The sequence below is a fragment of the Emys orbicularis genome, chromosome 17 (assembly GCF_028017835.1).
Source record: "Emys orbicularis isolate rEmyOrb1 chromosome 17, rEmyOrb1.hap1, whole genome shotgun sequence".
Classification (NCBI taxonomy): Eukaryota; Metazoa; Chordata; order Testudines; family Emydidae; genus Emys; species Emys orbicularis.
In genome coordinates this window covers 22,485,730-22,502,948 of record NC_088699.1, presented here as the reverse complement: position 1 = coordinate 22,502,948, position 17,219 = coordinate 22,485,730, and the positions used below count along the sequence as shown (strand labels likewise).

The 17,219-nt window shown below is 51.3% G+C and overlaps 2 protein-coding genes across 3 annotated transcripts; one reads left to right on the top strand and one right to left on the bottom strand.

The window, feature by feature from the left end:
- The first annotated feature begins 3,226 nt into the window (after positions 1-3,226).
- Positions 3,227-4,780, top strand: LOC135890832 (C-C motif chemokine 4-like). The gene is made up of 3 exons (XM_065418288.1): positions 3,227-3,299; positions 3,459-3,573; positions 4,699-4,780. The coding sequence occupies exons 1-3, from the start codon at positions 3,227-3,229 to the stop codon at positions 4,778-4,780; spliced, it is 270 nt and encodes an 89-aa protein (XP_065274360.1).
- Positions 4,781-14,611: 9,831 nt separating this feature from the next.
- Positions 14,612-16,438, bottom strand: LOC135890786 (C-C motif chemokine 4-like). 2 transcript variants are annotated; one of them, XM_065418212.1, is made up of 3 exons: positions 16,366-16,438; positions 15,345-15,459; positions 14,612-14,699 (listed from the first exon to the last, which is right to left on the bottom strand). In XM_065418212.1, exons 1-3 carry the CDS (start codon positions 16,436-16,438, stop codon positions 14,612-14,614), a joined length of 276 nt encoding a protein of 91 aa, XP_065274284.1. The 2 variants fall into 2 exon arrangements, with proteins under 2 accessions (XP_065274284.1, XP_065274285.1); XM_065418213.1 differs by having other exon boundaries at positions 14,612-14,687.
- Positions 16,439-17,219: the final 781 nt, after the last annotated feature.

The window sequence follows — 17,219 nt, the reverse complement described above, 5'->3', positions numbered from 1 at the left end:
GGGCTGCCAAGCATCTCACAGAGCATGTCCCTCCACCTCTGAGCCTCGCATAACCCAAGCCCTTTCCCATCTCTGAGGCCAAGCTAGCGAGTCCAGACCCACTGGCTGGGACAGGAACGGGCCTAAAAAACCAACCAACAAACCAAGCCCACCACTGGCCAAGTGAAGCAAAAATGGCTGGCCAATCACAGTAGTCCCTTGCCCCCTGACAAGGTGCCCACCTGGGTGACTGGCCTGCTCGCCCAACCCTAGACCCAGCCCTGGGGGCGTGTCATAAGGAAGGATAGAAAACTTATGGGAACAAATCTCTCAGCCCTGCTGTAGTGCAGAGGACTAGGGTAGTATCCCTTTAAATAGTGTGTGAGCCCTGTAGTGGTGCACACTGTGCTCTATGTTTTAGAAGCTGCCCCAGCCTAGGCAGAGCAGCCAAGTACACGTAGCTCGGCCTGATGTGTTTGATGGCTATTTGGGACCCAATGATGCCAGTGTGGTTTCTTCGTATTATTTGTGTGTAAAGAGCAAAAGACACAACCTGTCCCTCCAGGAGACACCTCTTCCCCTCCATGCCAACTAAACATTCCTGTGAGCACAACCAATAATACCACAATGCACCCTATTTTAAGGGACTAACACTCAACCCCCCCCCCCCATTAAATCCTCATAGAATCATAGAATCATAGACTATCAGGGTTGGAAAGGACCTCAGGAGGTATCTAGTCCAACCCCCTGCTCAAAGCAGGACCAACCCCAACTAAATCATCCCAGCCAGGGCTTTGTCAAGCCGGGCCTTAAAAACCTCTAAGGAAGGAGATTCCACCACCTCCCTAGGTAACCCATTCCAGTGCTTCACCACCCTCCTAGTGAAATAGTGTTTCCTAATATCCTAATTATAGGCCTGTCAGCCTGACATTGATCCTGAGCAAGATAATGGAGTGACTGACATAGGACTCTGTTAATAAAGAACTAAAGGAGGGTGATGTAAGTAATGCAAATCAACATGGATTTATGGAAAATAGATGCTGTCCAACTAATTTGATATCTTTTTTTGATGCGTTTAGAAGTTTGGTAGATAAAGGTAAGAGTGTTGACATAATATACTTAGACTTCTGTAAGGCATTTGACTTGGTACTGCATGACATTTTGATTAAAAAATTAGAATATAAAATTAACATGGCACACATTAAATGGAATAAAAACTGGCTAACTGATAGGGCTCAAAATGAAACGGTCAAACAGGCCTGTTTCCAGTGGGGCCCCGCAGGGATCAGTTCTTGGCCCTGTGCTATTTAACATTTTTATCAGTGACCTGGAGGAAAACATAAAATCATCACTGAAAGTTTGCAGATGACACAAAAATTGGGGGAGTGGTAAATAATGAAGAAGCCAGGTCACTGATTCAGAGTGATCTGGATCGCTTGCTAAGTTGGGCGCAAGCAAACAATGTGTGTTTTAATATGGCAAATGTAAATGTGGACATCTAGGAACAAAGAATGCAGGGCATCCTTACAGGGTGTCCAGTTCTGGTGCCCACAGTTCAAGAAGGAGGCTGATAAATTGGAGAGGGTCCAGAGAACAGCCAAGAGAATGATTAAAGGATTAGAAAACCTGCCTTCTAGTGAGAGACTCAAGGAGTTCAATCTCTTCACTTTAACAAAAAGAGAAGGTTAAGGGGTGACCTGATCGCAGTCTGTAAGTAGCTACTTGGGGAACCAATATTTAATAATGGGCTCTTCTCTCCAGCAGAGAGAGGTCTAACACCGTCCAATGGCTGGAAGTTGAAGCTAGACATATTCCAACTGGAAATAAGGTGCAAATTTTTAATGGTTAGAACAATTGACCAAGGATCATGGTGGATTCTCCATCACTGACCATTTTAAAATCAAGATGGGATGATTTTCTATAAGCTCTGCTCCAGGAATTATTTAGGGGCAGGTCTCTGGGCTGTGCTATACAGTAGGTCAGACTAGATGATCACAATGGTCCCTTCTGGCCTTGGAGTCCATGAGTTTGGAAGGGATCTAACCCCTCCTGCTTCAAGGCACAAACCAATCTGTAGCTGGGGGCAGATTATCCCTTACTTTACTTGGACTGATCTGATTGATATATTAGGAACACAGGAATTGCTCTCTGAGATCAGACCATAGTTCAGTGTTCCTAATGTATCATCCGCAGTAGCTGCAGCCCCACGAAGCCTGGCATAGGTGTCACCAATTTCTTCTTGGGTGGAATGAACACCCGCTGGAATGGATACCAAAGGGCAGGGGGGTGAATCTGTCTCTCCCTCCTAGGGTATTAAATGTGGTACCATTTAACCTTTCTCACCTGTGTGACAGCTGCCATCTCCAACACAGCGAGGGCTGACCTGGGGACGGCCAGAGCTAAAAGCACATTCTGCAACAGCTTGAGCTAACAAACCCACACACGGTAATGGTGTGTGTGTGTGTGTGTGTCACAACTCCTATCCTCTGCAGATTGGCAGACAGGGACCTGTAACACACACTCCCTGGTGGATTAACATCTGATTTTACCTGATCTTCCATCCGGGACTAAATCCTGCTTGCATGACTCCAGTGACTAAAGGCACTGGAGCAAATCAAAGCAAAGCCGTTGAGTGTCATATGAAGAATAAAACCCCATCCATGGTTGTGTTCAGGCAGCTTGGCAAAGTGGCCTTATATCCTGAGAAGCCAGCTCTGGCAGGATGGTCCTAGGGCAGAGGGATCTGCAGATGGTACACCACCAGGGTAATAGCTTCGACGGCACCTCTTCCCGCACCCGCTCTTAATCTCTTATTCATATGAAAGCCTGGCTCATGAGAGAAGCTGTATATCCCAGATGCCTCCTATTTTTCCAGCCTTGCTCAACTTGCATGCCGAGGGAAAAGTCCCTCTCTTTGTTCCAATGGATGAATCCCCTCCCCCACCCAGCTCCATGTGACTTACAGGCACCGTTTTGTTTTCCTTGCGGCCTGATGGCATGAAAGAACCGTGCTGAGTAAGAGTTTGGAATGCTATTAATTCCTGAGCTTTGGCTGCGAGTTGCCTTTTTCTCCCATCTGCACAGCTCACCCTGTGACATCCGCTCTGGAAATTCCACTCCGCTTCCCTTTGTCTCTCTGCCTCTGGAATTCCCTATAAAAGGAGAGAAGCCTCTAGCTGCTCAGTGCCACAGCTGGTGCGTGCAGTAGTCCCTGGTCCGGCTCCGCTCATCCTCTCTGCACAGCAACATGAAGGTGTCCGTGGCTGCCCTCGCCGTTCTCACCAGCGCTGCCTTCTGGTCCCTGGCCTCCTCTGGCCCACGTGAGTCCAGCGTCTCTCCCTGAAATTGTCCATTTCTGAAGGAAACCGATTTATTGCTCTTTGGATGGTGGGGGGAGGAACCTTTCCCCTGATAACGTGTGTTATTTTCCCTTGCATGGAACTCAAGGCACACTCACGCTGTCTGTTTCCATCTTTCAGGGGGACCGGACATGCCCATCTCCTGCTGCTTCTCCCACACGGCCCGCCAGATCCCGCGCAGCATGGTGGTGGATTACTATGACACCAGCAGCAAGTGCTCCTTACCCGCTATAGTGTAAGTGCAAACTCCCGACGCCGGAGACAGGCAGCGCGCAGATGTGCAGAGACAGCTTCCATTTCAATACATGCTCCTGTTGCAAGCGTTACAGTGTAGTCATGCACTGCAATGGAATAGTTTGCTCTATGTCAGCGGTTCTCAAACTGTGGGTCGGGACCTCAAAGTGGGGTGTGATCCTGTTTTAACAGGGTGGCCAGGGTTGGCTTAAACTTGCTGGGGCCCGGGGCCAAAGCCTGAGCCTCACCACCTGGGACCGTAGTCCAAGAGCTTCAGCCCTGGGTGGCAGGGCTCAGGATACAGGCCCCCTGCCTCAGGCTGAAGCCCCATCCAGGGCCGTGGGGCTCGGGCTTTGGCAGGACTAGGGCGGGCTCAGGCTTCGTTGTCAGAGGGGGGTCGCAGTGCTACCCCCTGCTCTACGTCTACATGGCAGTTAAACACCCGCGGCAGCTGACTCGAGTTTGCGGGGCTCAGCTGTGGGGCTGTAAAATTGGGGTGTAGACATTCGGGCTCGGGGTACAGCCCCAGCTCTGGGATTCTGCGAGGCGAGAGGATCCCCGAGCTTGGGCTCCGGTCCAAGCCCGAATGTCTACACGGCAATGTTTAGCCCCACAACCCGAGCCCGGGTCAGCCGACTCTTTTATTCCAGTGTAGACGTACCCTTGGTGTCTGGCTGCTGCTTCTCATTCCTAGCATGAGGCAAATCCAGGTGTCAAAGGCCTGAGGTCGGTGACTAGAGAGCCCAGTGCACCAGCACAGACTCTGAGAGCCAAGTATTCACAGCCGGGAGAAGAGGCCACCTAGAAGGGATTCCCCCATAGCTCCTCTAGGGTCCTGGGGTGGGACCTGCTCACCCCTGGGGATAATGGAGTGTGGGGGCGGGGCAGGAAGTGAGGCTGGGGGAGGGCAAACCACAGGAAGGCTTTAATATGTAGAACAGGCAGCCAAATGGGAGGAGGGGCAGGCCAGGTGGCCCAGACCAGCATCAAGTTCTGGTGGATGATCCTTCGGGGACAGGACAGAACTGACTGGCTGTGCTGGGATCTGGAAGTGGGGCGACCTAGGACAGTGAGGGAGAGACACAATGTTTCTCTCACTCTAACCTGTGTCTTTCCTGTCCCGCAGGTTTATTACGAAGAAAGGCCGGTCCGTCTGTGCCAACCCCAGCAACTCCTGGGTCCAAGCCTATGTGACCACCTGGATCTGAACTGAGCAGAATGGGGGACAGAGAATTATTCCTATTTATTACGTGTATTACGGTAGCACTTCGCAGCCCCATTGTGCAAGGTGCTGTCACACGGGACAAACAGGTGATTCCTGAGCCCAAGCGCTGGCCATCTAAGGACAGAGTTCAAAGGGCACCGGAAGGAGCCTCGCCTCACTTCTGCTGACACAAGCCAGGATGCTGCTACCAACCCACTTTTCAAAGAACTGACAAACGCTGGACTTTGAACGTATCATGTGACGCTATTTAAGACGTGCAGTTGGGACCCCATTTTTCGTATTGCTAATTATATTATTTATGGCATGCGTGCAGGAGGGTCACATGATTCCCCGTGCATCGCAGTGACCGACACAAAAACACCCCGTGTTGTTGAATGTGTTCGGTTCTTTGTGCTGTAATATTAGGCGATGACCAGGGACTGGGTAGAGTGATGATTTTGGAAAATAAAATGTTTTGTAGAAAAACACCCTGGTTTTTGCCTTAATGTAATTGCCGACTGGAAGGCTCTCCAGGCCCAGACACATAATCTGACCACCGTGCCTGCCTGTCTCACTAGGAGAGGATCTGGAACAAACCCTACCAGCTCAGCACCACTAGAGTCTGGGGAAAATTTGGCCCCATTTGCAGTTCACAGCTCAGATCCATCCCTCACACACATCTGCATCCAGCCCTGCATGCCCTGTCTACAGTACACCCAGCTACCCATTATGTACATGCAAGAAACAAAAATAGGGATGGGTGATGGATGATCACACACAGCAGGGGTGTGTTCCCACCTTAAAGTGGGAGGACAAAGGGTTAAATCTCTTACCCTGAGCTGAGGACAGCACCAGGTTTGCAGAAATTGCAGTGAGGGGATGAACTCAGCTGGGTGAGGGGAGGAGAGCGTGGGGAGCGTGGGGGCAGGAGGGGAGTCTGGAGTTGGGGAAGACCTGTGTGTGCGTGTGTGTGTGTGTGTGTGTGTAGGGAATCTCCCTGGGAGCAGGGGTGTGTGTGTGTGTGTGTAGGGAATCTCCCTGGGAGCAGGTGTGTGTGTGTGTGTGTGTAGGGAATCTCCCTGGGAGCAGGGGTGTGTGTGTGTGTGTGTGTGTGTGTGTAGGGAATCTCCCTGGGAGCAGGTGTGTGTGTGTGTGTGTGTGTGTGTAATCTCTCTGGGAGCAGGTGTATGTGTGTGTGTGTAGGGAATCTCCCTGGGAGCAGGGGTGTGTGTGTGTGTGTGTGGGGGGAAATCTCCCTGGGAGCAGGGGTGTGTGTGTGTGTGTGTGTGTGTGCGTGTGTGTGTAGGGAATCTCCCTGGGAGCAGGGGAGTGTGTGTGTGTGTGTGTGTGTAGGGAATCTCCCTGGAATCAGGGGTGTGTGTGTGTATGTGTGTGTGCGTGTGTGTGTAGGGAATCTCCCTGGGAGCAGGGGAGTGTGTGTGTGTGTGTGTGTGTGTGTGTAGGGAATCTCCCTGGGAGCAGGTGTGTGTGTGTGTGTGTGTGTGTGTAGGGAATCTCCCTGGGAGCAGGGGTGTGTGTGTGTGTGTGTAATCTCCCTGGGAGCAGGTGTGTGTGTGTGTGTGTGTGTGTGTGTGTGTGTGTGTGTGTGTGTGTGTGTGTGTGTAATCTCCCTGGGAGCAGGGGAGTGTGTGTGTGTGTGTGTTTTGTGTAGGGAATCTCCCTGGGAGCAGGGGAGTTACCCAGCCTGCCCACCCAACCACTGCCCCAAGGAGCTGAACTGAGTATTTCCCGGGCCCCTTGCCCTGAGTGCTCTTTGCAGAGCCCTGCAGCTGGGTAGGAGCCCGTGTGTTTAAATGCCCTGGAGGAGGAGGCTTGTTGTTCCACTTGCCACTTCTATCAGCTGTGGCCTGTTGTTTCTGGGCACGGAGCCAGCACGTGTAGGTGCGCACATATACACGCTGCATGGATCCACTCAGCCCTGCATGTGCCTTAGTGCCTGGGACACACCTCACCCCTCCCTTGCGGCCCCTCGCTGCGCACACCTGGCCAGAGAGACACAGCTCACCCCCTCCTGCAGAGCAGCTGAGATGAGGGAGCGTTGTCCAGGGATGGGGGATGGATACTGGAGGCAGGCAACCTTGGTTCTATTTCTGACCAGTTCATCTTGGGCATGGTGTCAAGAATAAATGGACACAAATCGGACATCAGGAATGGTAACACACAAAAGCCAGTAGGAGAACACTTCAATCTCCCTGCTCTAATAAATTTGTTAGTCTCTAAGGTGCCACAAGTACTCCTGTTATTTTTGCGGATACAGACTAACACGGCTGCTACTCTGAAACCTGTCAATCTCCCTGGACATTCTAGAACAGATTTAAAAGTAGCCATCCTTCAACAACAAAACTTCAGAAACAGACTTCAAAGAGAAACAGCAGAACTAAAATTCATTTGCAAATTTAACACCATTAATTTGGGCTTGACTAGGGACTGGGAATGGCTGGCTCATTACAGAAGCAGCTTTGCCTCTCCTGGAATTGACACCTCCTCATCTATTATTGGGAGTGGACGACATCCACCCTGATTGAATTGGCCCTGTCAACACTGGTTCTCTACTTGCGAAGTAACTCCCTGCTCTCCATGTGTCAGTATATAATGCCTGCATCTGTAACTTTCACTCTATGCATCCGAAGAAGTGAGGTTTTTACCCACGAACGCTTATGCCCAAATAAATCTGTTAGTCTTTAAGGTGCCACCGGACTCCTTGTTGTCATCTTGGGCATGTCACTTCCCTGCTCTCTGCCTCGGTTTCCCTATCTGTAAAATGGGGGTGATAATACCCACCCTTGTAAAATGCTTTGAAAGTGATAAAATTACATCAACCCCCCAGAGCAACACACAGTAACAACTCCCAGCACATACTTATCTGATACTCACCCTTGCACTGACACACTGATATGCATTTGCTTTGACTCCACTCTTAATCCAGAGTGACACTCCATTTACTGATTTATTCCACCCCATACTCATGTGACCATGACCTCACCATGCTTATTGAAGAAGGGGCTTACTCCACACTCACCTCCAATTACTCCATCGCTTTCTCTCTCCACCCTGAATCCACATCCGCTTCCTCCACATTGACACCCATCTCACTTCCTCCAAACCCCTCATTTCCTAAAGTTCATGGGTGAAATAATATACAGATGAGATTTTTACTACTAATAAGAAATGTCTTGCATCCCAACAGCAGAAATAGCTCCCGTAAAGCCATTCAAAAACAGAACTCCATGAAAAGCAACTGTTCCCAAGAGGATAACCTGAATTGAGTGAAAGAACCACATGAGGCAAAACAGGCCAGATTCTACTGTCACTCACACTAGTGTAAATCTGGAGTAACTCCACTGACCTCACTGGAGTTACGCTGGATTTGTACCAGTGTAAACGAAAGCAGAATTAGGCCTCGTGTATTTCAGTAAGATCTTCGTTTGACAGAAGGCAGGGGTCACTGCTCAAGATAACAGAGGTTCCATTTTATTTCAGGGATTCAGGTAGAAAGGCTAACATCTGAGCTGCACGCAGGCTTAGTGTCTGATGAAAGGTCAAACAAGGCCTGATCCTATACGAATTCCTGCTTGGAGCAGGGGGTTGGACTAGATGACCTCTTGAGGTCCCTTCCAACCCTGATATTCTATGATATTCTATGAATGTGTCAATGGGGGTGTCACAGGGGTACCTGCCCCATAGCACCAGCTGCTGGCCAAGAATGGCACTGCAGGTGCTCCCTGGCTTCATTTCTCCTCACTGGAATTTTTTCTCTTTCCCAGCCATTCATGTGGCTCAGGTCTCTCACCAAGTCACTGGCTAAAATGTAACCCCTTCAGGGTAAAGAAAGTCCAAATTTCTTCTCTCCCTGTTAGGTGCCTGTCCTGGCTCAGCTGCCAGGCCCTTCTGGGCTACCTTTAAGTCTCTCCTTTAGGACAGAACCCTGGCTCCTGGCTGCTTCCCTGGAGTCCTTCCAGACCCTCCTTCACAACCTGCCCCAGGAACCCAATTTGCTCCCCGTGGTTCCTCCCCAAGCGGAGCTCTTTGCCCTTTTACCAGGCCCAGGTGTTTCAGGCTCTCACCTGACCCCAATTAGTCCAGCCCCTTTATGCTGGGAGGCTGCTAATCCTGGCACAGGCACTGCTGATTGAACGGGGCAGGCCAGGCCCAGGCATCCTGGCCCTTTTAAGGATACGTCTACACAGCGAATCTCAGAGCCGGGTCAACAGGCTTGGGCTCGGGCTAGAGTAGATGCAAGGGATGGGGGTGGGCTTCGCCTGAGTCTGTTGGCCGGGGCTCAGAGAATCACTGCTCCCTGTGTAGACACCCCCAAAGGGCAGGAAACCCTGCGGCAGGGCGTTTTGCCATTGTCTATGACAGCAGTTTAAAATATATGGAGATATACCTAGCTCATAGAGCTGGAAGGACCCTGAAAAGTCATCGAGTCCAGCCCCCTGCCTTAACTAGCAGGACCAAGTACTGATTTTGCCCCAGATTCCTGGGTGGCCCCCTCAGGGATTAAACTCACAACCCTGAGTTTAGCAGGCCAATGCTCAAACCACTGAGCCCACCCTTGAACTGTGGGTTGCGACCCCATTTTAATGGGGTTGTCAGGGCTGGCGTTAGACTTGCTGGGGCCCAGGGCCAAAGCTGAAGCCTGAGGGCTTTGGCCCTGAGTGGCAGGGCTCAGGTTACAGGCCCCCAGCCTGGGGCAGTGGGGCTTGGGTGGGCTCAGGCTTTGGTCCCTGTCCCCCCCCGGCGTCATGTAGTAATTTTAGTTATTAGAATGTGGTCATGGTGCAATGAAGTTTGGGAACTCTGGTCTATGACGGTGCAGGGCTGAGCCCCGATGAGTCTGATTTTGGCGGGCGTGGCTCACACCGGGGCGCTCACTCACTAAGGCTGGGCAGGAAATGACATTCCCCCCCCCAGGAAAAACGGCAGGAAATGGCTCCTCCTCACCCCCAGCTGTTGAAACTGCTCCATGAAAATGACCGGGATTTGGTCAAAAAACCTGAAACCCTGAAAACTTGGAAAAGGTCAGATTTTTGTCGTCACGTTTGGGGGTTTTGGTTCATCTGCAACCCCCCCAAAAATTCTCAGTGAAAATGGATTTTTTGGGGTGAATTTCTGTTTAGTTGAAAAGGTTATTTTTCCACCAAAGGAATGGAACATGTCGTAACTTGGGGGGATATTTGATCGCTGAGCCCTGGGGCGCCAGGCCGGCCTTGTCCTCATGAGCTCTGTTCATAACAGTGGAAGCTCGTGTATTTTCACCCTGCAGCGTCCCCTGAGATCTGGGGAGAGGCTGACCCCGCCTAGCCATTGGACATCCCGCAGTGACATGCCGATGACAATTTGTTCCAGCCAGTGTGAAATGCAACGTGGACTCAAACTGTTCTGGCCATTAACTCTAGGGCAGCGACGTAAGTGCGGCCCTCCCCGGCATGCTGCATGGAAGAGCGGGGTGCAGACGAGGTTAGTTCCCGGCTCTGCTCCTCATTTTGTCACCTCCTCCCCTTCTCTAGCAAGACTCCCCACAGGAGCTAGTCAGTGGGAGGCTCCCGCTCTGGAGTGGGTACCCTGGCCCTGCAACCCCTTGCCCGCAGGCCCTGTTGTTGGGGCAGTGGGGGCAGGTGGGAGGGTGCGGTTGGTTCCAGGCAAGGGGAGTCAGGACTTAGGGTCTGCAAGGGTCCCCGTTTGGCTCTGCCTGCCAGGGATCTGGCAAGGAAAGATGTGGAGAAATTGGAGAAAGTCCAGAGGAGAGCAACAAAAGTGATGGAAGGGCTAGAAAACATGAGCTGTGAGAGAAGACTGAAAAAATTGGCTTGGAGAAGAGAAGGCTGAGAGGGGACATACAAGTACATAAAAGGCTGTTATAAGGAGGAGGGTGATAAATTGTTCTTTTTAACCTCTGAGGACAGGACAAGAAGCAATGGGCTTAAATTGCAGCAAGGGAGATTTAGGTTGGACACTAGGAAAAACTTCCTGTCAGGGTAAGTAAGCACTTTGCCTAGGGAGGTTGTGGGACGGAGGTCACTGGAGATTTTAAAGAGCAGGTTAGACCAACACCTGTCAGGGATGGTCTAAGATAATACTTAGTCCTGCCTCAATGCAGGGGACTGGTCTAGATGACCTCCCGAGGTCCCTTCCAATCCTACCCGTCTATGATTCTGTGACCCTCTCCCCCAGTCCCCAGGTGGGATTTCCTTCATTCCCAAGGATTAACCTGCCTCCAGGGTCCAGGAGCTCCCCACTGATAAGAGGCCCCTGGACTTAGATGCCCCTTTTCACACAGAGGCCAGGTCTGAGCTCAGGAGGAAGCTCTCAGTCACTCTGTGGTGACTTTAACGTTATCCGGCTGTGTTGAAACTTGCACTGGGGGAGCGGCTTCCTCCTTGTGCCAGCTCAGAGAGTGGCACACACGTACACAGCCCCATGACCTCAGATCCAGTCCTGCTCAGCTCCCTGGTTCCACTCGCAGCACCCTACCTGAACCAGCCCCTGGCTGTGGCCTTCACACTCCCCACTCTGCCCTCCCCTGCTTGGGGCGCCCTGTCATAAACATACAGCGAAGGGGAGCATAAAATCCCTCCTTTACCTGTAAGGGGTTAAGAAGCTCAAATAACCTGGGTGGCACCTGACCAAAAGGACCAATGAGAGGAGAAGATACTTTCAAATCTGTGGGGGAAGGTTTTTGTTTGTGTCTCTTTGTTGTTCTCTCGGACAGAGAGGGACCAGGGCAGGAAAAACCATCTCCTAAACCCCTACCTGAAATAAGCATCCAAGAGTACAAATTGTAAGTAATAGCAAGGAAATGCGTTAGATTATCTTTTGTTTCAGCTTGTGAATTTCCCCTGTGCTAAGAGGAAATGTTATTCCTGTTTGGTAACTGGGAAGCAAAATCAGAGATGATCCTCTGGGTTTTAAATCTTTTTATTTACCCTGTAAAGTTTCCTTCCATCCTGATTTTGCAGGTGTGATTCTTTCCCTTTTTTTAAAAATAAACTTCTTCTTTTAAGAACCTGATTGGTTTTAGTGTCCTAAAGAAAAGGTCTGTGCTCACTTTATTAGAAGCAATTGGTTGGTATATTATTCTCAAGGGAAGGGGGTGAAAGGGCTTGGGGGGATATTTTGGGGAAACAGGAACTCCAAGTGGTCCTTTTCCTGAATCTTTGTCTAACTCACTTGGTGGTGGCAGCAATACCGTCCAAGGACAAGGAAGGATTTGTGCCTTGGGGAAGTTTTTAACCTAAGCTGGTAGAAAAAAGCTTAGGGGGTCTTTCATGCGGGTCCCCACATCTGTACCCCAGAGTTCAGAGTGGGGAGGGAACCCTGACACGCCCAATTCCTGTTTTCCCAGACACATTTCAGCCCTGTCCATCTGGGGGTGGGTGGCCGAGGGAGGCTGGCCATGGGGATAAAGAGATGAAGCAGGGTGCTGATCTCCCCTGATTTCTGAGCTTTGTGTTTTAAAATATATTTTTTGTAAAATCCAAAGTTTTTGCTATGAGCCTTTGAGTTTGTACCGTGAGCTAAAATGTGATCCTTTCCACCATCGCTCCCTTCAGTCCCTAATCCCACCAGATCTGAGCACTGCCCAGTTTTTAGTGTATTCCTCCTCCCAACGCCCCCGTGAGGCAGGGCAGGGCTATTATCCCCATGGCGCTACAGAGAAACCGAGGCCCAGATCTTTGAAAGTCTTTAGGGGTCCAACAACAACAACACGCTTGGACAGTGAAGATCCGTAGTGCTGAGCGTCCATGTCCACCTTGTAGGGCTTTATTCCAGGCCTCTAAAAGCTCCACGGGGTTATTGCTAACCTGGGGCAGCCAGGTTAATTGTGGGTGAGCATGTGGCCACGCCCAGCCCATGACCTCAAGTGTGATCTTCAGGGTTCGATGTTCAGGGCCTTTGTCTCCGAGATGGGCTATATGACAAAAGGTTGTCAGCCGTTGGTGGCCAGTGGTGACTTCCGTCCTCTTGAGGCTAGTTCTCACTAATACATCCCTATTAGTGATAAAATCAAATGAACGTACGCCCAGTAGTCACTGCCGGAAGCACTGGCGAGGTGCCTCCCGCCTCCTGCTGTCTTGTTTGAGCAATGTCCTGTTTCAGCTCCGTAGAAGAGGATCGGAAGCACACAGGTTGGCTAAAGCTGTACTTTTGTGTATTTAAGGGTCCAACTCCCACCGATTTCCTGTTGACTTCAGAACTGCAGAATGGAGCCTTAGTCAGCTCATCATTCCCAGGTGTATCCTGTCAGTGCCCACGGTGTGCCGCACGCTGCCCCACACGCAGGGCAACATTGCCCCTGCCCTCAAGATCTCATACTCTCCCCTTGCCCCATTGTCCTGTATCTCTTTATGCGCAAGACTTGGTACTTCTGGGCTCCCTGGAGCTTCTCCCCAGGAGTCGACACTGCTTCTGGACTGGGGCTGTCCCCCACAGACGTTGCTTTCCCCTCACAATGGGCCTGTGCATTTGGCCGGGTGCAACACAAATCCACCCAGCAAAGGACTGTCTTGTTTCCTGTCAAATTGTTCCTGTGCACTGGGGTGATGGGACCCACGGGCAGTTCAAGCCCCCTCCCTTGGGACATTTAAAACTGCACTGGACAAGGCTGCAGGGAATGAAATCTAGGGAACAATCCTTCAATGGCTCCAGGGACGGACTTAATGCCTGACCTACTAGGCGTATTCCAGCGCCTATTTGCTGCATAGTGTTAGTGTACGTGCACCTGTGTATGAGTGCAGCTGTGTATCTGGAGGCAGTGTGTGTATGCACGTGGCTGTGTCTGGCAGTGGGTGCATCTGTATGCAGGCGTGTCTCTGGGAGTGAATGTGTGCGTGCAACCGTGCGTGTGGGGGGGGTGTCACGGTCCATCTTTGTGGGTGAACATGTGTATGCAGGGCTGGGTGTGCGTGTGACTCTGGGGGGGGGTGTATGGTGGGTTGTGGAGAGCGGGGGAGGTGTAAATAGCTGTGTGTATGTGAGTTGTATTTCTATTCAGGGCTGGGGTGTGTGTGCGTAGAGGTATGTCACTGAGGAGTGTGCTGGTGTATATGTGTGTGTGTATTTCATAGAAAAAGTGTAACCTGGATGCACATCCTCCCGTTGTTATTTGTTTTGTGAAACACAACACCCAGCTGATGAAGTTTAAGCAGACTCATTGAGTTTAAGGCCAGCAGGCCTTACAGATCATTCAGCCTGATCCCTTGTATAGCCCAGGCCGTGTGTGTGTGTGTGCAGGGATGTACCGATGTATGAGTGTGTGTGTGCAGGGATGGTGGGATATGTACGCTGGTGTGTTTGTGTGTGAGGACGTGACAGCTGGAGGGGGCTATTTCCTTGCAGGGATGGGTGAGTGTTGGATTTGTGACATGAGTGCTATCCAGGAGAAGTGCCAGAATTCACTTTAAAACAGAACCAAGGGGTTGATATAAAAATATTTATTCTATAACAGCAATGTTTCTTTTTCTGTCAAACCCACCCCAGCCACTGCTCAGCAGTACAGCAGACACAGCCAGGGCTAAATACCAAATATATTAAACAATCTGCTGCGTGTCTGTGATGTGAAGCGAGACGGCCCAGCGGCTCACCCCCACAGCTCACAGCGAGCGTTCTATAAATAACATAATTAACAGTATAATTAGTAGGTATTACACCGATCCAGGATTTTAAATAGCTGTACAAGATATTTACAAATTCTTGGTTTTATCAGGGTTTGGGGCAAATTCAGCTCCTGTTCCTGTGTCGTCACCCTGTCCTTTGAGGGTTTACACTCCCACTGCCGGGGGCGGCGCATCGCCCAGTCTGGCCCCTGCTCCACTCAGTTCAGTTCCAAGTCGTTCACGTACTCTTGAACCCAGGATTCACTGGGGTTGGCACAGAGCTCACGGCCCTTCCTCGTGGTGAACCTGGGGGGCAGGAAAGAGACGGACAGAGTCAGAGGAAAGGAGGGGATATTTCTCGCAAGTGCCCACCCCCTTCTGGTATCCGCTGCACCCTCATCCCAGTAGGTCTAGTCAGGTCTGTTCTCGCTCCCTGAAGGAGTCTCCATCAGCCCCTCATGGTCCCGAGGCTGCCGCCGGGCTGCCTGTTCCACACACTGGTGCCCCCTTGAGATCTTTCCTCTCCCAACCTCCATCCTGGCCTCACCTCACACCATTATGCCTTGGGTGCAGGGCTTAATTTCTCATAGATTATTTCCCTGAGCCCCTCCCCCCCATTCCCCACAACATGCTAAAAAACTTCAGGGCCCAGTGGGGTGGGGGGGGGGGAGGGGCCTCAGCCACTGGGCTGAAGTGGGGGGCGGGGCACAGGGCTTCTGCCATGCGGCACGGTGTTGGGGCAGGGCTCTGGTCTTCAGCTGAGAGGTGGGGGATCTGGGGGCTTTAGATCTGTGGTGGGGCACACCACACCCCCTCCCCCTACTTTTTCGCCAGTATCTGCCTGTCCGTCTCTATACCAGGAAATGGAAGCCGCAGCCCGTGTGCTGCCCGGCCACAGGTGGTCGCTCCAGCCCATGTCAGTGCCGCTAGGAGTCTGCCATTGGCACTTACACTATGCCCGGCTGGGAGCACATGCTGCTGGTGCTGTAATAATCCTTCACGAAGTTGCGGGGGATCTGCCGGGCTGTGTAGGAGAAGCAGCAGGCAGTCGGGGGGTCAGAGCCAACTGCAAGAGACAGAGATGAGTTCAAACGGAGTCCCAGGGGAGAGGTTTGCGTTAGTGGGTTTTTTAAATTAGTCTAGGAGTTCAGTGGTGCCAAGACATGACGATGGCTGAGCGTTAGTACGTATGCAACGAGCTGCAGACAGTGAATTATTTACGATCCCTATTTCACAGAGGGGATCATTGCGGGACAGAGTGGCAGAGATCTGTCTGCAGCTACAGCGAAGGCCCATGGCAGAGTTGGGACCTGAAGCGAGGAACGGCCTCACAATCCCATGAGCTAATCGCTAGCCACGCCGCCACTTTCAGCCTTGCCAGGGCTCTCTGAGCCCGCTGGAGTCAGTCCGCTCTGAGGATGCTCAGTATCTGGCGGGACTGGGTCCTTAGTGCCAGTTTATTCACAGAGCAGATGCAGCAATGCCAGCCCACCCTGACTTGGACAGTCCCTTGGCGGGTGAGCGGAATACCCCGTGGCCTCTCTGCTAGGCTCATCAGCCAGGGTACCAAATGATGCCCATCACAAGGGTAGTTTTGGTGATGTGGACCCTTGATCTCTGAGGAGTGAGACCACAGACTCATTTCACCTGGCTCCCCAGACAGCCACCAGAGGGGCAGGGCTCTTGGTCACGTCCCGTAGAGGCTGCATTTAAACCGGTAACCTAGGGATGGAAGCCCCTAAGCCAACCAGCCCCTCTCCCACATTGTCTGCAGCGTGCATCTCACTGCAGAGATGTGCCTTTTACTGGAGAGAGACAACTAGCCTGCATCACTCCGAAGTGCCCCAGAAAAGGGGCTGCTGGTGGTGTGACAGCACTGACGCACCATGGCTGGCTAGCACAGAGCTAACTGGGTTCTTCTTCCTTCACTACACGGCCAAATTGGCTCTGAGAAGATAGACACGGAACTTACTTGGCGCGGAGAAGGCCAGGGAGCAGAAGGCAGCGATGAGGAGAACGGCGAGGGCAGCCACGGAGACCTTCATGTTGCTGTCGGGTAGGGATGAGCCAGAGCGGGGAGTCTGTCAAACCCTTTGCCGTCTGATGCTGAATCTCTGGTCTCTCCCCCTTCTTATAGGAGACTGGAAATCGAAAGGAGAGCGAACCCCCAGGAACTGTGGAAATTCCAACGCATTCAGGAGGTGACGACATGGTGCAATTGTGCTATTTGTGGAAAAGCAAAGCAGTAGCCGCAATGGAGGAAATCCCGGAATAGTTTGTGTGAGGGGCCGAAGGGCCAAGGCCCCAAGTTCTTACTCTTCAATTTGATTTCAACATCACAGGAAAAGACCGAAGAAAATGTGTCATAAGCGTTTGTGGAAGTGCAAACTGCGCCGATCTCACTTGTGTGAGGTTTCAAACATTGCACAACACTGGAAAGCAGAAGGGCCTGGGCTCGCAGTGGAGCTGTGGGGAGGAGAAAAATGTTTTAATTCTATTTTTTTTAAATGAAAAGAAATTGGCTTAAAAGTAGATGTAAAATCTAATGGGGGGGCGGGGCAGAGAAGTGAAATGTTTATTTTCAGACTGGACTGGGTTCAATCAATTATTTCAAATTGATTCTTATAAAATACCCATCTACTCTATAGATCCATCACTCGTATTATCTCTAGCATGTGTGGTGTACAATCTACTGCCCCAACGTGATAGCGGCCCCAATTCCCATTCCCTTCCCTGGGAGATGAAGGGGCTCGACATCTCACAATACACACTCAGCACCTGACCTTATCTTTTAGGAGGGCTCAGTGTGTTCCTGTTATCTGTGGG